General features: G+C 64.2%; 2 protein-coding genes across 6 annotated transcripts; both read right to left on the minus strand.

Annotated features, from left to right (window-relative positions):
* Positions 1-509: 509 nt before the first annotated feature.
* Positions 510-3,023, minus strand: MMP23B (matrix metallopeptidase 23B). 2 transcript variants are annotated; one of them, XM_081218685.1, is made up of 8 exons: positions 2,688-3,023; positions 2,197-2,333; positions 1,985-2,124; positions 1,752-1,919; positions 1,204-1,368; positions 1,019-1,129; positions 801-927; positions 510-723 (listed from the first exon to the last, which is right to left on the minus strand). In XM_081218685.1, the coding sequence occupies exons 1-8, from the start codon at positions 2,844-2,846 to the stop codon at positions 549-551; spliced, it is 1,182 nt and encodes a 393-aa protein (XP_081074811.1). In that variant the 5' UTR covers positions 2,847-3,023; the 3' UTR covers positions 510-548. The 2 variants fall into 2 exon arrangements, with proteins under 2 accessions (XP_081074811.1, XP_081074810.1); XM_081218684.1 differs by having other exon boundaries at positions 681-713; positions 2,688-2,944.
* Positions 3,024-4,477: 1,454 nt separating this feature from the next.
* Positions 4,478-17,114, minus strand: MIB2 (MIB E3 ubiquitin protein ligase 2). Of its 4 annotated transcripts, none has more exons than XM_081220950.1 (20): positions 16,874-17,114; positions 15,235-15,390; positions 11,271-11,527; positions 11,008-11,179; positions 9,719-9,825; positions 9,420-9,614; positions 9,119-9,261; positions 8,908-9,003; positions 7,808-7,912; positions 7,562-7,724; positions 7,347-7,480; positions 7,093-7,241; positions 6,852-7,008; positions 6,599-6,759; positions 6,370-6,496; positions 6,043-6,276; positions 5,441-5,619; positions 5,175-5,362; positions 5,007-5,072; positions 4,478-4,803 (listed from the first exon to the last, which is right to left on the minus strand). In XM_081220950.1, the coding sequence occupies exons 3-20, from the start codon at positions 11,515-11,517 to the stop codon at positions 4,565-4,567; spliced, it is 2,862 nt and encodes a 953-aa protein (XP_081077076.1). In that variant the 5' UTR covers positions 11,518-11,527; positions 15,235-15,390; positions 16,874-17,114; the 3' UTR covers positions 4,478-4,564. The 4 variants fall into 4 exon arrangements, with proteins under 4 accessions (XP_081077076.1, XP_081077075.1, XP_081077078.1 ...); XM_081220949.1 differs by having other exon boundaries at positions 8,908-9,015; positions 16,874-17,113; XM_081220952.1 differs by lacking the exon at positions 8,908-9,003.
* Between the last annotated feature and the right edge of the window lie 3,578 nt (positions 17,115-20,692).

Consider the following 20,692-nt stretch of genomic DNA (forward strand, 5'->3'; position numbering starts at 1 on the left):
CGGGGGGGAGCCCCAGCCCCTACACTCAAGGAGGGAGGGGTGAAAGGCAATCTCTGTGGGCTCAGCTCTTTGCAGCCCGCAAGTCCTCCAGCTACTGGGCTGGCTGGACAGGGTGTCGCTTGGGCAGAAGGGGACTTGTCACTGCCCGGGGCCCCCAGCTGCACTGAGCTAGTTCCTCCTGCGGGCGCCCCCAGCCTCCCCCCCCCATGCCGCCCCCGCTCACCCCACTCCCTTCAGGGAGGCCTTGCAGCCACAGGGCCCACCCCCTTCCCAGCCCTGAGCCCACGCGAGACCCCCGGCCCCACTGGCTCAGCGCGCTGGCCCTGGTGATGCTCCTGGCACCTGGGCCTCGGGTTACCCACTGTTCCAGGCCCGGCCTGGAGAAGCCCCTCTCGGCCTGTCTCTGTGGACGGCATCCTCCCTGCAAGGAACTGGCTGCAGGCTCTGCACCCCGTGGGCCAAGACTGGCCGCCCACCCTCCCAAGAAAGGGCCAGGAGACTTGAGAGAGAAAGTGCTTTATCAGCATCCTCAGCCCTGCGGGCGGCGCTCAGCTCCGCAGGCGGACGCGCCACGAGTAGGTGCTGAGCACGTGCTGCCGCCGGCGCACCACGCACGTGTAGGTGCCCTCGTTGATGGCGTTGGCGATGATGCTGAGGTGCGCGTCGCCCAGCGCCAGGTAGCCGGGGTAGGAGAACTCCAGGGGCTCCTGGTCCTTGTACCAGCTGCGGGGAGGGTGGAGGGCTGGGCAGGGTCCCCGAGCCCCCCGCCCACCCTCGGGTGCCCAGGCAGGGTCACTCACTACACTTTGCCTTTCTTGTGGAGGATCTTCTGGCCGCAGCGGAAGGTCACATTCCTGCCCTCGGGCACCAGCCGGGTTTTGGTCCTGGGGGGCGGCGCGGTGGCAGCCACCGTGGGGAAGGGGAACTCTGCTCGTACGGGGTGGGGGGGCAGAGGCCACATCAGTACCCGGCGCCCTGGCCAGACAGACGCAGGCCGGTGCCTGACACCCAAGCTCACCGTAGCAGAAGTCGCAGCTGCTGGGACACAGCCTCTTCATGAGCCTCTGGCGGGCGTCGCAGAAACCCCTCCGCGCCCAGGACGCGCACACGAACAGCCGGTCCAGGCAGCCTGCAGGGGGGCAGCCTGGCCTCAGGGCCCGCCCGCCCGGCCCCTGGCCCCGCCCGCTACGACCCCGCACTCACCGTAGAGCCGGTGCAGCCCCCACAGCTCGTCCTGCGACAGCGCCTTCCAGCCACGCAGCGTGGCGTTGAGGTGCATGAGCGCCCGGCCGTGCTGGGAGTGCATCAGGCCCAGCGCGTGGCCGATCTCGTGGGCCGCCACGTGCACCAGGTCGGTGAGCCACACGCCTGCGGGCCCGCCGGTCAGCGCCCGGGACCCGGCCCAGCCCTCCGCCGCCCCCCACCCCCACCCCCGCCCGCCCGCCGGCCTTGCCCCCGAGGCCCGAACAGCTGCTGCAGTGCCGGGAGCCTCCCTCGGGCAGCCGTGGGAAGATAAGAGTGTTCCAGGCTGGCAAGGCGGTGAGCTGGCCCCCAGGAATGCAGCTCCAGCTCGGGCTCCGGCGGTGTGGGGGGAGGGGGCTTCAGGGCTCCCGGAACCCAGGCTTACGGCCTCCTCCCAGCCTGCCCCTGCCCGCCTCCCTGATCCCAAATCCCAGCCATGACCCCCACAAAGCCCTCCCGCTGTACCCGCCGTAGTGCGAGGGCCCCACGGGAGGCCAGGCCGGCGTCACCTTTCTTCCAGCTGTAGCGTGTGGGGCCCAGGACCCAGTACTCGCTGTCGTCAAAGTGGATGCCGCCGTGCGGGGGGAAGAAGGCGTGGGCCAGCTCGCCCGTGGGGCCGTCGAAGCAGTGGTGCATCGGGGAGACCAGGCAGTCCGTGTGGTTGACCGGGTAGAAGCCTGCAGGAGCACGGGGCTGAAAGGGGGCCTTGGGGCGGGGCGGGGACTGGGGGCACGGCGCCCACCTATGCGGAGGTCGCTGGGCTGCTCAGGGGCCACCTCGCGGAAGCTGAAGGGGGACACGTCACTCCACATGCGGAAGGCGGCGGCCAGGCCCCGCCGGGTCTCTCTGGGGCTGAGCAGGTTCCTCGGGAAAGAGAGGATCCTGGGGTGGGAGTCATGGTCAGGGGTGGCAGCCAGGCAGCACCGGCCCCCCCCTCCAGGGCCAGGGTCGCACCTGTATGTGAGGTTGAAGTGGTCCCAGCGCAGCCGGGTCGGGGTCAGCGTGTAGCGGCGTCTGCGGGGCGCCGGGGGGTGCGGCGGGCCAAGGCTTGGGGTGGCGAGCACACCCGCGGTCGGGGGCACAGCGTCTCCCTTCGAGGGAAGCAAGTGCCCCGTGGGGAGGCAGCAGGGACTGTCCCCAAGCCTCGAGGAAAAGGGCCTCGAAGGACGGAGGGCGCGCGCTCCAGGGAGCGCTGGCGCTCTCTCCAGGGAGGGACTCTCTTTTTGTCTTTCGGCATTTTCTGGTTTTCCACCCCGAGCCAGGGCTACTTAACAGCCAGAAAGAAAAACGTTACTAAAAACAGGCCAGGTCGGAGTGGGCGGAGCTGCCGGCAGATGCTGCCCCCCGCCCCCCCATCAACGGATACGGACTCGCCGACTCAGGCCCGGACGCGCAGCCGGGGCCAACCCGCCCGCTCCCGCGCCCGCTCCCGCGCCCGCTCTCACCTGCGCTGTGCTCGCCACGGGCCGGTTCCCCAGGGCCCCCGGCCGGGCCAGCAGCACGAGCGTGGGGAGGAGGCACAGCGCGCCCAGCACGGCTCCGAGCAGGCGGGCCCGGTCGTGGGCCCCCGACGCCGCTGAGGGGACGCAGGCCCCGTGGCCCATGGCGCCTGCGGACTCGCTGTCGGGGCTCAGGCGGCGGGGCAGCGCGGCGGCGGCGGCTCGGGTTACAGCCCTGAGGGGGAGGGCGCGCGGCTGCCCCGAAGGGAACCAGCTGGCCGCCTGCTGTCGGGAGCACCCCCGACACCTCCAGCCTGGGGTGCGGGGACCCGGGCCTGTGGGTCGGTGGCGGTGGCCTGGGCAGGGCCAACTGGGCGGGGTCACTTGTCGGGGGTGGGGGTGGGTGTTGCGAGGAGGGCCCCGGACGCCAGGGAAGGGACGGACACCGGGGGCTTGGGCTTAGGCAGGAGTGGTCAGCCGAGTCCCCAAACTCGCTGGGAGTTGACTGACTTGGCAGCTTTTCTCCCAAACGGAGTTCCCCTGGACACCGGATGAGACCCGGCAGTGGGACCTCCATCCTGGCCAGCTCGGGACACGTCCCCTGCAGGCGCTGGTTGACAGGGACCCCGCGAGAGGGGAGGGATGCGACGGGAGGGGACGTGGCAAGTGAGTATCGGGCTGAGGAAGAGGGAGAAGGAGGCGCCTGCGGAAGAAGGCTTGGGGTGCCAGGAGGGAGGGGGACCTGCAGGGGCCAGCGGAAGGACCCATGGAGGGTGACAGGGACAGCGCACAAGGGGCGGGGGGTGGGGCGCCGCAGGAATCCCCACCAGGCGCTGCCTGCCGAGCGCGCGCAGGGCCGAAGTCTGAAGGATCCTGGGTTGGGGCTGGGGGACCGGGTGTCCCGGGGGCAGAAGGCTCGACGGGACGGCTTTCAGGTCATGCCTGACAGAGGAGCTGAGCCAGGCGGGATGTAGGCGAGGGCGCCTGTGGGCTTGGGGAACCGGCATCCTGGGCGGGACGGGCCTCCCGCCAGGGCGGAGCGGCCGGGGGGAGGGGAGATGGGGTGGGGGCTGGGCCGAATCAGAGGAGGAGCGGGGGGGGGGGGGGCTGGCCCTCCCCGTTCTCCACCCAGGCCTTGAGCCCAGAGTGACAGTGGCGCGCCGGGCCAGCGGGGTCAGCGCCAAGTGGCTGGCTGGCAGCCTTGAGGCTCCGGGGGAGCATTTCGGTGGTTCTTGGAAAGCGCCCGGCCGCGGGGCCCAGACCAGGGCCGTGCCCGCCGCCCCGATGGCTAAACGTCTACGCCGACAAACCGACCTTCTCTGTCCTATGCGCTGCCCTACTCCCCAGGTCCGTGTTCCACCTCCCCCACTCAGTGGTCCTGAAACCCTGCCGGGGCTTCTGGCTTGAATCAGAGGCCTCGCCCAACTCCCCGCTTAGCCAGGACTGCACAGCCCGCCACGAGACCGGGTTCTCCTCTGGCCAAAGTCTGTCGTCTCCACAGCCCGCCCCAGGCGCAGGGAGGAGGCGCTGCTGGGGCTTCGGTCCAACCAGGGCTCTTGGGCGACACCGCGAGCCCGGGCCCCGTCCTTTCTGGCCCAGAGACCGGGATCCTGGCAGGACTCTGGACCCGTGAGTCCTGGGAAGAAGAGCAGGACACGCAGGTCGGGAGGGGCCAGGCGGGGCCTCTGGCCGAAGCGCAGAGCCCAGCGCTGGGCCAACGGCGGAAGGGGGCCGGGTCGGGATGGTCCGGGGTGGGGGACCCACGGCCCCGCCCCAGGCAAGCAACCAGGCGCAAAGTCCGTTAATCTTTTTATAAAATACAGAGTAGGGGCTTGCGAAGGCGGTCGCGGGGCGTGGCCCCGGAACGAGGCAGGGGGCGCGGGCTACACGAAGATCTGGATGCGGTCGCGGATGGGCTGGCGGCAGATGGGGCAGGCGCTGAGCGCAGCGCCGCAGGGCGCGCAGGCGCCGTGACCGCACTGGAACACGAGGCGGATGTGGCTGTCGATGCAGATGGGGCAGGTGATGCGCTCCTCCATCTGCCGGTAGCGGCTCTGCAGCTCCTCCACCAGCTGCCGCGGTGGGCCGGGGGCGGGGGCAGCGCTGACCACCTCCGTGCCGTCTGCGGGAAGGGGTCCCAGTCAGAGGCAGGGGCTGTGGAGGCCCGGGGCTTGGGGGAGAACCGCGGGTGGGAGCGGGAGCCACGACAGGGGACGGAGCCGTGAACCGCGGGGCGAGGCGCAGAGGCCCACACCTGGGGTGGGGTGGGGTGGGGTGGGGTGGGGGTGGGGGTGGGGGTGGGGGGCGGGGGGGGCCGAGCCCCACCTGGGCGCAGCTTCTTGCCGATGACCGCCTGGCACCTGATGCACTTCTTCATCCTGCGGGCGCACTCTGCGGGGGAGCGCACGGCTGAGCGAGGCCCCCCAGCCTGGTCGCCGCACCCCCGGCCCGCCCCGGCCCGCCCCGCCCCTGCCCCCTGCCCCCTGCACTCACCCTCACACACCGTGCGGTGCTGGCAAGGCGAGAACAGCACCAACAGCGCCAGCTCCGAACACACCAGGCACTCGGCGGCCTCAGGCCCGGACGGCGCAGCGACGTGCAGGTTGGTAACAGTGTTGGGGGCACTGAGCGCCAGCCTTGAGCCCTGGGCCGCGCCCCCGCCGCCGCCAGCCTGCCGCTCCCTGCGTGGGCAGAGGGGGCTTGAAAGGGCCCAGGGCTGCGGGCGGGCCCGCCCCCGGCCCCCGGCCCCGCCCGCTCACCGGAAGCGCTGGGCACAGCCCTGCAGGGCTTTGAGCAGGCGGCCCTCAGCTGCCAGGTCCAGCGGGCTCCGGCCGCGGTGGTTGGCGTAGCTCAGGTCGGCGCCCTCCAGCGCCAAGAAGCAGGCGACCGCCGCGCCCGCCGTCAGCTCCGTGCTGCCCGGAAGACCCGAGGCCTGTAGCTGGGTGGCAGGACAGACGACGTGAGGGCGGGAGCCTGGGAACGCTGGCCTGGAGGGAGCCTGGCTGGCACCGGGCTTCAGAAGCCTGGGCCCCGCCCGAGACCCCCGGAGCTGCCGGAGGCAGGCGGGTAAAGGCCCCTGCCGGCAGAGGGGCCGGGTCCTGACACACGAACCCCCGCCCACACGGCACCCCGCCCCCTTTCCCAGGCTGGTCTGAAGCACAGAATCTCAGGAACACTGGCCACACAGCGGTGACTGGGGTCGCAGAAGACACCTCCTGCAAACCACTGCGGCCCGGGCTGTCCCACCCTGAGAGGGCCTGGACAGGGCTCTCCCCGAAGGTGGAGGTGGGCAGAGGACACAGGGGTCTGCAGCCAGGTGCCACGGCCCACCTCTCAAGCACCCAGAGTCACGCTTCCTCACCCTTGACAGCAGCTGCAAGGCCCCTGGGTCCCCCCCGGCCCCATCAGTCGCCAGGGGCAGCAGCTGGTGACGCTGCAGCGCCACATGCAGAGCTGTGTCCCCCTCCTCATCCTCGGCGTTGACGCTGCAGCCAGCGTCCACCAGCAGCGGCACCAGCCCCACGTGGGCCTGCTGCACAGCCAGGTGCAGCGGGGACTGGAGCTTACGGTTGCGAACATTCACGTCACAATGGCCCTGGGGGGTGGGGTGGGGCACAGGCTCAGCCCGAGGACCCCGGTGGGCCCCGACACCCCGGCCCCCAGGCCGCCCAGGACCCCGCGTCCACACCTCTCGGATGAGAACCTGGGCCACCTCCCTGTGGTCGTTCAGGGCGGCCAGGTGCAGCGCCGTGAACCCATCCTCCTTCTTGGCGTCCACCAGCTGCCGGGCCCGCGCCAGAATCCTTCTGACGGCTCTGTGGGAGCAGGGAGACGCATCTGGGGTCAGGGGCCACCCCAGAGTGGCCCAGCAGCACAGCAGGAGCTGGCTTCTGGCTATGTGTCCACCCCCAACTCACAGCGTGTGGCCTTTGAGGGATGCATGGTGCAGCAGGGTGAAGCCTTGGCTGTTGGTGGCAGTGACATCGATGCCCGGCACCTCGGTGAGGACCTCCACGATGCCGCTGGCGCCAGTGCCCGCCGAGATGGCACAGTGCAGGGGCGTGTCAGCATGGGCATCCTGCCGGTGGTGGGCCAGTGGTCACTGGGCAAGAAGGTCTTGGCCACTGCCTCCTTGACCCCAGGGATAGGGCCAGGGGACCCAGCACTCACGGGCAGGTTGACGTCACAGCCGCGCTCACAGAGGACCCTCACCACCTCCAGGAAGCCCCTCTGCACGGCCACGTGCAGCGCCGAGCTCCGGGCGCCGTTAAGAGTGTTGGCCCCGCAACCCGAGCTCAGGAGCAGCCGGGCGGCCTCGGGCTGGTTCCTGGCGGGAGAGGAAGCAGGAGGGGCGCTGTGCCCACTGGCTGGACCTGCGGGCCCGGCCCCCCGCGCCCCGGCCAGGCCTCACCCCAGTGCCGCGTAGTGCAGCGCCGTGCTGCCCTCGTCGTCTGGCAGGTCCACGCCCGCCTGAGCCTGCAGCAGCAGCCGCACCAGCTCCACCTGGCCTAGGTAGGCAGCCACCTGCAGGGCGGTCCTGCCATGGTTCTTGGTGTCCACCTGCCGGGAGGGCGGAGGGTTAGCCCCTGGCCCCGGCCCCTCCCGCTGGGGCTGGTGGGGCCGGGGCAGGGGTGGGGGTGGCGGGGGCTGGTCTCAGGAGCTTGCCTGCTCCGGGTGTCGCCGCAGCAGGTCCAGAGCCCGGGCCACGTTGCCGAGGGCCACCTCCACCACCAGCCTCCCCGGGTGCTCCAGGTCACTCTTCTGGGCTCGAAGCTTGTCCAGGACGACACTCAGGGAGCCTGGGGAGGGCAGGGCTGAGGTTCGGCGGTGGCCAGGGGCGGCCCCGCCCCCCACCAGCCGCCCGCGGTGGCTGCCCTCACTTTTGTTCTCCCGGGCGCGCTCGGCCACGTCCAGGTTGGCGTCCTCCTCAGGCCGGTAGGCCACCAGGCAGGAGGGGCTGAAGGTCCACAGCTTACCGCTGACCAGCACACCCAGGTTCCCATCTGCGAAAACCTTCAGGACTCTCCCTACGTGGCCCAGAGCCTGGTGGGGAGAGGGCGGGGTCTCAGGTGGGCCTCCCAGGGGCCAGGGAGCTGGGGGTGGGGAGGTAGGGGTGAGGGACTCACGGGGGCCATGTCATCTGTCCACTCGCCATGCCCGGCCTGCAGCCGCTTCACCGTGTCGAGGTCGTCAATGACCCGCACAACTTCACCCACCGAGCAGGAGTTGTGCTGAGTGACAGAGAACCATGTGAGGGGCCCCCGGCAGGTGTGGCTGCCTGGGGTCGTAGAGCAGGAAGGTGCCCCCATCCAGCTCCACAGGACAGGCTGGCCTGGACAGGACCCCAGCCCCTGCCCGAAAGCACAACCAGAGGGTCTGGCCCGATAGGGGCGACGGGTGACCAGGGCAGCCCTTGGTGACCGAGCCTCAGAGCCATGCGGGTGGCAGCCAGAGAGGCGACAGACATCAGCATCCAGACGGGGCAGAAGCCAGCTGGGGGGCTGTGCAGGCCAGGGTGGGCCTGTCCCTGCACACTGGCGGGGGAGCGGGGGCAGAACAGCCAAGACCAGACTAGCCTGGCTCGGGGGAGGGGGGCCCACAGGATGGCCGGGGGCCAGGCCGGAACAGCACGGAGGGGGTCAGGACTGCTCCTCCCTCACCCCCAAACCTTTCCTAGCAACCCCCTCCTCGCCCTTGCCCTCGTGGGTACAGAGCTCACTCTACAAACCACCTGTCCTATGGCCCCACCATCCCCCATCCTTGAAGGCAGGTGTGCCCCAGCAGTCCCAGAGCTGAGTGCTGGCGCTGCCCCCACCCAGGTGCCATCACTGCTGCCTCCCATCCCCTCCATGCCTCATCCAAGGGATACTGTTCCCAGGCAGCTCTCACCACACCCACCCCGCCCGCAGCCCCGGCCAAGGTCCACGCCACCCTCCTAAGAAAGTACGCCCAACCCGCCACCTCCTGCCTGTGGCGGCAGAGGCCCCTCTGGCCCTCAGAACAGATGTTCGCGCCTGGCCTGCCGCCCCGGCTTCCAAAAGCTCCCCGCAGCCCCCACCCCCGTGCCTCACACCAGGGTCCCCTCTCCCTGGACCTCGTCCCCTCTGGACCCCACCATGCCCTCCCCTCTTCCTCAGGGCCTGAGGGAGGCACTCCCAGGGCCAAGCCAGCACGTTAAAGGGGGTACAGAAGTGAGCAGAGAGGCTCAGCCCGGCCCCCCATGCACCTTGGTGAGAGCCCCAGGGTGGAAGGTCCAGCGGGTCTTGTGGCTGAACTGCACACGCACGTCCCCACGGTCCGTGATGCGGTGTACGGTGCCCATCTGTCCGATACACTGCGGCGGGTCACGGAGGCTGTGGCCAGGTGGAGCACGAGGGCGGGGGTCCAGAGGATGTGGGGAGGGGGGGCACGGGGACTCGGCAGTTGGGGCGGCTCACCTTGGCCATCCGGGGGTTCCATCCGCCGTGGCCTTCCTGCATGTCCCTCAGGATGTCCGCATCCAGCAGACACTTGACCTTGTCCCCGTGCTGGAAGGGCTGGCCATCAGCACTGACCCTGCGCTGCAGCTCTGCGGGCTTGCCTGGGGGCAGGTGGCAGGACCAGCTCAGGTGGGTGCCTCCGCCCCCACCCCTCCCCTCCCCTCAGTGACCTCACAGGCCACCCCTGGCCCAGGGCTGCCGCTGAGGCTCAGCCAGGACAGAGAAGAACTGGGTGGGTGTCAGTGGGGCCCGCCCGTACCGAGCCTCGGGAGATGGTCTCTGTAGTAGAAGCCGCCGGCTGCCTCGCCCACACACTTGAGGTCCACCTTGCCCTTGTGGCCCACGCGGTACACGTTGGTGGTGCCGTCGGCCCACGTCACGCTGGCCACGCTCCGGCCCGTCTCCACATCCCAGCCACGGATGTCCACCACTCGGCCTGGCTTCCCTTCCCCTCCTGGGAGACAGTGGCCCCACCAGTAGACTAAGCCTGTGCCACGGGGATGAGCCATAGCCGGTGGCAGCCCCGCCCCCACCTTCCCACCCAGGCCCCCCACTCACCATCCTGCGAACCCCACTCCCAGTCGGGGCCCCGAACCACCTTCGCTCCCTGGAAGATGCCCCTTAACGGGATCCTTGGGAGGCCCTGGCGGGGACTCAGCGTGACCCTACGAGAGAGAGAGTGGGTCCCAGGCCGTGGGGGACAACCATGCAATGGGGCAGGCCCCCGGCCCTAGAATCTGAAGGGTGGGGCGCCGCCAGCTCCCAGGCCCGGCTCTCCCTCCCCCCGGAGCAGCTGGCCCCACAGGTCAGTGCCCTCCACACTCTGGGCCCAGAGTGGGGCTGCGGCCCAGGTCCCTCCAGGAGACCTTTCTCTCTTTTTTTTCCATTTGGCCACGCCATGCAGCTTGTGGGGTCCTAGTTCCCAGACCAGGGATTGAACCTGCACCCTCGGCAGTGACAGTGCAGAGTCCTGACCACTGGACCGCCAGGGAAGTCCCTGGGGGCCCTTTCACGACGTCAGGCGAGAAGGGCGGCCCAGGCCCACCCTCACCACACACCCTCTACGTGCGGTCACACCAGATCTGCCGCCTCCCGTTAGAGCTGGCCCCGAGCTCAGCGCACGGCCTGGCCCAGGGGAGCTCAGCACGTGGGAAGCAGAGTGAGCAAGGCAGGCTCGGCCAGAGGCGCCCGGACAGCTGACCCTGGCTCCCACACTGGCCAGGGGCGGCTGGGACGTGGAGCACACCCCTCCCCTCCGTGTGTGGGGGGTGTCAAGGAGGCGAGGGCAACAGTGCAGGGATCGGGGGTGCACCTCTGGCACCCCACCCAGCCCAGTGGACTCCTCCCCAGCCTGGTCCCCCCCACCCCGACCACAGCAAAGGAGCCTGCCAGCCAGGCCAACAGCACCTCCACAGGTGCGGATGCCGGCAGCACGCCCCAGGCAGGCCACCCTCAGTGCCCCGGCCACGCCGGCACTGGGGGACCACTGGGGAGCCTGGCTCTAGGAGGGGACCGGGACACCGGAGAAGGCCCCATTCACAGCACCCACCTCCGCAGACCTGCTCGGTGGACACGGTTGCCTTCCGCAGGAATAAGGGACTGGTGTCAATGCCCAGGCCCCCGGGCGTGACCACGACCCTGGCCACTCCTCCAGGAAATGGCTCAGGAAGGACTCGACCTGTACCCTGGGGAGTGGCCAGCAGGAGGCAGCTCCAGTCCTCCCAGACCAAGGCTGCTCGGATGTCAGAGGTGCGCTTGCGAGGCCCTGGACGTAAGCGGGAAGGACGCAGGGCCGCCGGGGCCCCCTCGGGTCCGCGCCCACACCCGGGGGCGGCAGGGGAACTCACGGGCGCGAGTGGGCCGTCTCGTAGCGCTCGAAGGCGTGGGCCAGGTCGTGCTTGTTGTGCATGTAGCACTGCGTGCAGAGATCGTAGTCGAAGCAGACGCGGCACTTCCAGCGCATGCCCCGCAGCCCGTGCTTCTTGCAGCAGTCGCAGATAATGTTGGGGTGGCGGACGCCTGCGGGCGGGCAGCGTCAAGGGGCGCCGCGCGGCCCCGCCCCTCTTCCCGGCCCCGCCCCCTCCAGCCCCGCCCCCGGGGGCCCGCGCACCGATCTGGGCGTTGTCGTAGAGCAGCAGGTCATGCGCGCCCTGGTAGCCCGCGCGGTAGTTGGTGCGCGTGCCGTGGTCCCACTGCACGACCACCGTGCGGTCGGGGGTTGAAGGGCTGCCGTGGCGGCCGAGCTCCACCACCGTGCCCACGCCGCCCTCGCCGCCGTCCTGCTGGCCCCATTTCCAGTCCACGCCACGCACCACGCGCATGCCCACCTGCACGCCCGCCTGGGGGTCTGGCTCCATGGTGGGAGACCTGTGGGCAGAGGGCACCCTCAGGCCACGTCGAGAATGCCACACGGGCTTGCACCAGTTCTGAGAGGGCTGCCAGGGAGAGATGGATGGGAACGGGGGTGGGGTGGAACACGGGGAATGCCCTGGGGCTGGAGGGGGGGCCTGTGAAGTAGAGACGAAAGGGGGCCCACGTGGCCACCCGCCAGCAGCTGCAAAAGCAGAGGTGGGCCCGTCCTGGAGGGAGGGTGGGACACCTCTTTGGAAAGGGCCTGCCAGCCGCTGTGGGGCGCTGGAGCCGAAGTGTGGGGGCCATCCTGGTGACAGGACTGCAGGTCCCCAGGGAACCAGGGGACAAGACTCGGCTGGGAGGAGGGTCTGCCCGCAGTAGCAGATCCGGTTCTGGGTGGCTGGCATACAGGGGGCCACCAGGATTGCACACATCAACATCAAAGTTAAGACAGTAAAACTTTCCGAAGAAAGCAGACTTTCTCTGTGTAGCCAACTGAGAAGCTGGACGGCACTTAAGCCTGGAGAGGCAGCGACACATACGCCACAAAGGCCCTGTACCTGGAGTGTGGAAGGAGGGCCTGCAGATCTCAGGCACAAAGCAGACAACCCAAGAGGAAACAGGAAAATGCTGGAACAGGTGCCCCCAGCAGCTAACACACACAGCCCAGTGGGCAGTGCTGCGTGGTCCTTCTCCAGAGAAGCGTCGCCCAGCCACCCCAGGCAGGCCCTGACGGAGGTGGCGTGGTTCACAGCAGCGCCCACTCCAAGTGCTCAAGGGTGAACTGGGTCGTGACACGTGATTTACCTCCAAGGGAGCACAAACCACTGCACTACACACAGCAAAGCTCACAAACCCATGTCCAAGGAAAGAAGCCACGTGCCTGATTCCACCAATAGAAAGTTCACAAACCGGACAGACAAATCCAGGGCACTAGAGTCAGGGAGACAGCGGCGGAAGCGGTCACGGGGGGCTTGGGCCTGGGGGGGGACATGCTACTTCCTGATCTGGGGGCCAATTATATGCATGTTCACTTTGCTAACTTGGATCACTTATGACCTGGGCCTCCCTGTATATGTGATTCCTCAATAAATTTGTTTTACGACATGGATTTGGACAACGCCTAAGATGTTAAGTCAACAGGACTTAATGCGGGAGAGAGCTCAGGGCTCCAGGACTGGAGGGGGAAGTCGCCGCTCCATCTCTGGAGACTGAGCCTCTGCAGTGGAGCGGGCTCTCTCAGGTAGCATCGGGACCCCGAGGCTGGGGAGACGCTAGCCTGGGGCACCCAGCAGTCTCACTGCAGAGCTCCTGGAATGCCAGAGGGAGACCCTGAGGCTGGCTGGGGTGCAGCTGGCACCTGTTAGCGCCCAGTGGCCCAGTGAAGCCACAGGCCACCAGGCCAGCCCAGAGCTTAGCCAGCAACAAGGAAAACCACGCATCACCCCTCCACCTGGACCCCGCCCCCCCCAGCCCCAAACTCAGAACCCCAGGCCTGAGCCCACAGGTCATCTGATGGCCACCCTCTGCCCAGCCCCACCTTGAGGTCTGCGCCAGCACAGGGCATGCAGGGGAGGGGCACTGCCCACAGGGCAAGGCTCCTGGTCCATGCCCAGCCTAGGGTCCAAGTGAAGGACCCTCAGATTCTCAGCAGCATGAACTGCTCAGCCAGTTCGGCTTCTGCAAGTCCCCCTGCCTCCCGGGCAGGCGCCTGTGACCGCTCCTGCCTCACCCCTCCCAAGACCACCAGGGCTTCCAGACGCAGGTGGACGATCTAAAAGGACGTGCCTTCCAGACCCAGTGGCCAGTCTCCTCAGGGAAACCACTCGCTGCTCATTCAGCTGGCCGGCTGCCCCCCCCGCCGGGGCCATGCCGCCTCCGCCTCCTGCCGCCCTCCAGCCGCCCTCCCCTCTGTGGTCTCTGGCCCCTGCTAAGATGGGGCACCAGGGCTTCTCCTTCCTTCCCGCCACAGCAAGGCCACACGAGAATGCCTGTGGCTCTTCACTGCCAGTGAGCCCCAGACGAGGGCTGAGGGCCTGTGGGCCGCCACCTCGCAGGGCGGGCCGTTCACGTGTGGCCTCGGTCTCCTGCTCGGTGTCTCTCCGGCAGCAGCTGCCACACGTGTCTGACTCGGGCAGAGCAGCACAGCCTGAGCCAGTGGCCCAGTGGCTTAGTGGTGGCGCTGCCCCTTAGGGCACAGGCCCTGTCACGCCAGGCTGCCAACCTCAGCCAGATCGCACACGACCTCCTCCCCGCCGGGAGCCTCCAGAATTGGTCGTGGCCCGTGGGCAGGGCTGAGCTGCCTCTCGTCCTTCCCAGGCGCTCCTGTTGAGCCAGTCAGACTGGACCTCATTCCAGGCAACCACAGACCCAAACAAGTGTGGGGAGACACGCCCAACAAGAGACCCCTGCTAGCAAGGGGCACACCATCTGCAGGGCCAGAAACTGGCCCTACGCTGAGATAAAGGGGCAGGAAAGGACGCCAGTCCCACGAGCCGGCCCTGTAGTCCTTCTGCAGACACAGTGGCACGCCTTCTGCCTGTAAGCCCAGCCCCTCAGCCTGCCTGGCCAGCTGTCACACCCACCCTCCTGGCGGCCTACAGACCCACTGGCCATGGGCTGCAGAACCATCTCCACCGAGACAGGGGACGGGGAGTGGACACCCTGAGCAGGATAGCAGGTGTGCCCAGTGCCTGGCTCTGCCCTCAGGGGAATGAGCAGAGAATGAACAGGGGGTGGAGGATGCCCAGCAGGGCCTGTGGGAAAACAGGGCCAAGTCGCAGCCACCAGTGGCTCCACCAGGGCACCAGGGAAGTCCAGCCTGTCATGAGAAGGGCCTCTGACCAGCACCTGCTGCCTTCACTCCCCTATTTTAAGCACAGCCAGACAGCTATCCAGTGCTGGCCAGCAACCTCCCTGCTCCCCAAGGATGTCCCTCCCGGGAGCCCACTGGCCCACAGGGGACAGCCAAATGGACACGCTGAGTCTCGGGGTTCCTCCCACGCAGACCAGTGGCCCTTGAGGAGGACAGTGAGAAGAGAGGAGCGTCCCGCCCCGCGGCACCCACAGCCTGGGGAGCCTCTCTTCACTTCCCCTCCACACTCCATCCCTGGGGGGCCCGGGGCTGGCCCTCGGCCACAGCACCCGCGCCCAGCCTGGCGTCACCTGACCTGGGGCCTGAGCAGGGCCCTCAGAGACGCCTCCCTGCTCGCCCTCCTGGCTCCCAGACCTCAGCGCTTGGGCACAGCACACTAGGACCCTTGTGAAGCAGGCCAGGTGGCTTCCCAAGCCTCTCTGCCACTTCTCTCCCCCCACGTGCCTGGTCTTTGTCGCTGTTGTCACCAGGACCAAGCAGATGGCCGCTCATGCTCCATGTGACCTCAGGTCCCCAGCCTGCCCAGTGTCAGAGGTCACTACCTCACCTCGGAAGGTGCCACCCGGGTGTGAGGAGAGGGGGTGGCCAGCGGGGAATGGACCGGGTTCAGGAGCAGGGGGGCAGCGAAGGAACCCTGAGGGGCTAGGGAGGAAGGGGATCCCCGTTTCAGTGCGAGGTTCACCCGAAGAGTTCTTCCTTTTTCTTCCTTTGCCAGAAATGCCGTACTCTAACATCTTCCTCAGAGCTCACAGGCCACCCCTGGCTGGCACCGGAACCCCCCGAGGCCGTCACTATGAGGGTTTACGACGACCCTGAAGCGCTCCAGGTGCGAGCAGTCGGCACTTACCTTACAGCACACACCAGCCTCTCGTCAGCATCCCGGATGCTTAGCTGCTCCTTCCCGGGTCACAGGTTTGCTCAGACACCAAGATTTCCTGTTGGAAACTAGAAGCGATTGCCGACGCAGAACACAGCAAACCAAACAGGTAGTCAGCCAGCAAGTCTGGGGAAACATGGTTTTTAAAAGGCAGTTTTACACTTTTAGCATTTACCATCTCAACCAAACAGGTGGACACCTGGATCTGTTCTGTTGGTTTACTAGTTTCTCTTTTCACAAGAAACTTCCAGCTCTTGGAATGCAGAACTATTTCTAAAGCACACGTTGGGACAGTATAGAAATAAGGTGTTTGCCCTATCTGGACAATTTCATTGGAAAAACTTCAACAAGCTGCAAAGATGAAATCCCATTTAGCTAGGAAGTTGGCAAACTGCCTTTATTGAGAAGAATAAAGTTGCATGCTGACTGCTCACGACCAGAGGCTGCCACTCCTTCCCTGGCACCTCCGGCTGGGCTGATGATGCTGTTTAAATCCACACCATGTGTGGCACAGTCAACTGGCAAGACTTGGTGAATCAGTCTCCGGTCATGCGGCAGCTCTGGCTAAGGCAGAGGTGGCCATCCTGGGTGCCCAGGGAGTCTGGCCCCTCAGAGACCAGGTGAAGCCCTGAGACCCGACTTGGCCCAGTACAAACACACCAGCTGGGGGAAGGCCCGAAGGAAGTAGAGGGAGGTCATCACCCAAATCTTGGCCACCCAGATGGAAGCCCTCAGGCACCCCGCAGACTGCGGTGTCACGACCCAGCCACTGCACAGGGCCAATCTTGGGCGGGAGCACAACCTTCAGATACTTGTTGCACCTGCAGCAACAGGCCAGAGTGAGAAGGCAAGACGAGGGCACCTGCCAGGAAGGACCAGCTTTGCCAGGGCTGCCACTCTCACGCTGCCTCATCCCCAGCCCCGCTGGGCCCCCCAGGACCCTGTCTGGCACCTTTGCTTATTGCCTCTATTGGTTCAGAGCTCAGAGGGAGAGGCAGGATTATTTACCACCCCACCACCCCAGAGACACACTCAAAAACAAGCAAAGCCCCTCTGACATAGCATCAGACAGAATCCGAGCCCCTCAAGAGCTCACCTGTCTAGCTGTTCCGACAACCCCCGCCCGCCCAGAGACTGGTGGGCTGCAGCCCTGATGTCTGGAGACTTGCGGACTGGCCTCGAGCCTTGCTGAGCTTCAGCGCAAGCCCTGTGCCATCCGACCCTGCGGCGGCGGGGAGATGCCAAGACGCACAATCTACACGCCCGCTGTCCACAGGCTCATTCCCGGGCCCACGACCACGACCCCAGAGCTGCCCCAGGGGCCTGGCTCCTGCCCTGCAGGGCTCCCTGGGGTCTGGGGCCGCTGGGGATGGGGTCGGAGGGCTGGCGAACGGCAAGGCCCCGGGCTGAGCCTTGGACTCGAGCAGCTGGCCTGCGGGGGGGCGGGGCTGGACAGGCTGGGCCGGGCGCCCGCCCCGAAACTGCCTCCCCCCTCACTCCCTGGGGTCCGCCCCGCCCCTGTCATTCGTCACCTTCCTCGGGAAGCCGCCCCGGGCCCCCGCCGCTGCCAGTCCCCGGCCCTGGTGCCCCTGTCTACCCCTCCACTTGCCCCGAAGTTTGCGTCCCGCCTGCTTCGCGCGGGGGCTCCGGGGGCCTGAGGAGAGCCCAGTCTGTCAGCCGGCCGACTGCGGCCTCAGTGTGTGCGGCGGCCGGCCCGCGAGCTAGGCTGCTCAGAGTCAGCCAACCAGCCAGGCTACCCCGCCTCGCCGCGCAGCACCAGAGCCCACCGGCCAAGGCCGCCCGAAGCCCCCGGCGCTCGGGGCTCTGGGGCCGCCGCGAGGCCTGCCGGGACTTGTAGTCCGCAGCCCGCTAAGACCGTGGCCGGGGGGCGGGTCCGAACCACAACTCCCAGGAGGGCCGGCAGCGCCGTGACGTAACGGGGGTGAGGGCGTGAGCTACGGCTGCAGTCCCGTCCTGATTGGGAGAGGGGGGCCTTCAGCTCTGCTTTCCCGGGAAGGGTTCGGGTCGGCTGTGCGTCGCCTGACTGGGGATGGGCTCGCGTCTGACAGCGTGTGCGCACGTCGTCAGAGGGATGCAGACTGCAGGCTGTGGCGACTCTAGGGCCTCTCACCACCCGGGGCCGCGGCCCGGAGGGCGCGGGAACACTGCCACCCCGAGCCGCCCGGGCTACCGAAGACTGCGCACGCGCGGACCCGGGATGCGCGAACCAGGCGGCCTTGCCTCCGCAGCGGAGGGGCGGGGCGTCAGGCGGAAGTGCGTCACCCTTCCCTACTCTACGTGGCACCGCTGGGTTCGGAGACGCGTTTGGTTGCCGTGGAGACCCGCTAGGCTGGGCCTCCAGGACGTAGAAATGAGAAGTTGCCAACTCCTTTTTTTTTTTTTTTTTTTTTTGCAGTATGCGGGCCTCTCAGTGTTGTGGCCTCTCCCATTGCGGAGCACAGGCTCCGGACGCGCAGGCTCAGCGGCCATGGCTCACGGGCCCAGCCGCTCCGCGGCATGTGGGATCTTCCCGGACCGGGGCACGAACCCATGTCCCCTGCATCGGCAGGCGGACTCCCAACCACTGAGCCACCAGGGAAGCCCCAGCCAACTCCTTTTGACTTGAGTTATTTTAAAATCAAAGTCACATAATTCAAAAAGACACATGCACCCCAATGTTCATTGCAGCACTATTTACAATAGCCAGGTCATGGAAGCAACCTAAATGCCCATGGACAGACGAATGGATAAAGAAGATGTGGCACATATATATTCCATATATACAATGGAATATTACTCAGCCATAAAAAGGAGCGAGGTTGGGTCATTTGTAGGGACGTGGATGGATCTAGAGACTGTCATACAGAGTGACGTAAGTCAGAAAGAGAAAAACAAATATTGTATTTTAACGCATATATGTGGCACCTAGAAAATGGTACAGATGAACCGGTTTGCAGGGCAGAAACAGAGACACAGATGTAGAGAACAAACGTATGGACACCTAGGGGGAAAAGTGGCGGGGGTGGTGGTGGGATGAACTGGGAGATGGGAATTGACATGGATACACTAATATGTATAAAATGGATAACTAATAACCTGCTGTATAAAAAAATTAAATTAAATTTAAAAAAAAGTTTTTAAAATAAAATCAAAGTCACGCCAGTGCATGGTTTTTTATTCACGCAGAACTGAAGACGTAGTGAACAACAGCGGTCCCGTGCCAGTCTCCCCAGAGGCAAATACTTCCAACCCTTGTAGCTTTTCCTCTGGCAGAAACCTCCACGTTTCTCAACCAAAGACTGCTAGTTTTTGAGGTATTAAATATAGACATTTCTATGGACTTCCCGAAGTAAGGGAGGAAGCAGGCTCTCCAAGCAACTCCCCGCCCGCCCCACCCCCACATTTTCACGACTGTTCACGGTGACGGTGTAAAACCACGCCTCCATCTTGTACCACCTTTTTTTCCCTTCATACTCACCTAGTATTTCTCTTGTGCCTAGATTTTTACGTGGCTAGTCTTCTTTGCCACTTGCCTATCAATAACATTTTCCAAAGGCTCAAACATCTTAGAGCTGTTTAATTCCTGGAGGCCCCTCTCCCAGAGCCCCCTGGCCCATGTTCCCTCCAGACGGATGGCTTTCTCAACCCACCGCACAGCTCTGCTGTCTTGACCTTTCCTCTGCTGTCATCCCTGTGACTTGTTGCCTTTTTCCTGTGTTGGTTCCCTGTTTTCTGGAACCCCTTTGTGGTTTACTCTCTTATTTTGCTGAAGTCAGTCCACTAGTAGCTTCCTGGGAAGGGTGTGTGTCTGAAATGTGTTTATTCTACTCTTGTCTCTGATGGTAGGATATACATAGAATTCTAGATTGGAAATACTTTTCCTTCAAAACTTTTCAATTCATAGTTTTTAGCTCCCAGCTTCCAGGCCTGCTGTTAAAAAGTCCAAAGGCATTCTGATTCCTGTCCATTTGTGTGTGATCTGTTTGTTCTCTCTGAAAGCTTTTAGGATCTTCTCTTTATCCTTGGTGTTCTCAACTGACACAACAATACACCTTGATGTGGGCCTTGCTCATTGGACTGTGCACACAGTCGTTCTCTTCATCCTACAGGCTCATGTCCTTAGTTTTGGAACTTTGTAAAGAACAAGACTCTTCCATATTCTGTGTTATCTCTTGATGAAATTCCTATTACTCACATTCTGATTGGACCTCTAATTTTCTTTTCTCACCTAGTGTTTACCTCTTTTTCTGGTAGATATTCTTAAATTTACCTTCCATCCCTTCTTTTCGTTAGTTAAGCTCTTTGATATTGTTATTTATAATAAGAAACAGACCTTTGGTCTTTGTCCCTAGCTTCTGACACAGAGCTCCTAAAACCCTTGAATTTGCTAAGTCAGAAGAGTCATAAAGGAGACACAAGAGGGAGGAGATATGGGGATATATGTACACATATAGCTGATTCACTTTGTTATACAGCAAAAACGAACTCACCATTGTAAAGCATTATAGTCCAATAAAGATGTTAAAAAAAAAAAGAGAGAGAGAGACATGGGACACAGTCGTAAGTAGATCACTTTCACTGAATTTCCTTGTCCAAGATTCACTTAGGAAGGCAAAGTGTGTTATTTTGAGGGGCATTTGAAGAAAATGGTAATTTAATATTACCATGGAAAACTATGTGTGTAAATACTACAAATAATAATTCTATTAAAGTAAAAAAAGAAGTCACAAAGGTGCATTTTGGTATTCATATCAAGACTCAATCACACTTGAGTTTATGTTAACAGGGTGGTCTTTGGAAAGCTCCTAGGAGTGGGGACTGGTTGCCAGGGGAACCAACCAAGTGATTAGAGGGTTGGGACTCAACCTCACCCTCTGACCTCTGGGGAGGGGGGAGGGGCTGGATATTGAGCTCAATCACCACTGGCCCATAATTTAACCAGTCATGCCCATAAAAAACCCAAAAGGATGGGGTTGGGAGCGCTTCTGGGTTGGTGAACATGCAGGAAGAGTGTTGTGCCCCGAGAGAGCATGGAAGCTCCATGCCCTTTGCCACACACCTCGCCCTACACACCTCGCCCTACACACCTCTTCCATCTGGTCATCCCTGAGTTATATCCTTTTATAATAAAGTGGTGAACTACTAAGTAAACTGTTTTCCTGTGTTCTGCGTGCTGCTCTAGCAAATCCATCAAACCTGAGGAGGGGGCTGTAGGAAGCTCCGATATATAGTCTGTGGGTTGGGAACACAGGTGACAACCTGGATTGTCAGTTACCGAAGAGATGAATGAATTCATCCATACAGAGCAAAATCCTTGATCTGATAGAAACAAGAGAAGCAGGCGGTGATGAGGTTAAAGAAAAGAACCTTAAATGAAACAACATCAGCTTTAGAACCAAAGAAAAGAAGAGAGCATAAAGAAAAAGAA

This window comes from Mesoplodon bidens (genome assembly GCF_964165515.1).
Source record: "Mesoplodon bidens genome assembly, chromosome: 2".
Taxonomy (NCBI): Eukaryota; Metazoa; Chordata; class Mammalia; order Artiodactyla; family Ziphiidae; genus Mesoplodon; species Mesoplodon bidens.

Coding starts and splice junctions, on each gene's coding strand:
- MMP23B (XM_081218685.1), bottom strand. CDS start 2,846: ATGGGCCACGGGGCCTGCGTCCCCTCAGCGGCGTCGGGGGCCCACGAC. Junction 2,125..2,196: donor CACTTCAACCTCACATACAG/GTGCGACCCTGG, acceptor CTCCCACCCCAG/GATCCTCTCTTTCCCGAGGA. Junction 1,920..1,984: donor GCCCAGCGACCTCCGCATAG/GTGGGCGCCGTG, acceptor GTGCTCCTGCAG/GCTTCTACCCGGTCAACCAC.
- MIB2 (XM_081220949.1), bottom strand. CDS start 11,517: ATGGAGCCAGACCCCCAGGCGGGCGTGCAGGTGGGCATGCGCGTGGTG. Junction 6,277..6,369: donor CCCAGGTTCTCATCCGAGAG/GTGTGGACGCGG, acceptor CCCACCCCCCAG/GGCCATTGTGACGTGAATGT. Junction 5,620..6,042: donor CCTTGCAGCTGCTGTCAAGG/GTGAGGAAGCGT, acceptor CCTGCCACCCAG/CTACAGGCCTCGGGTCTTCC.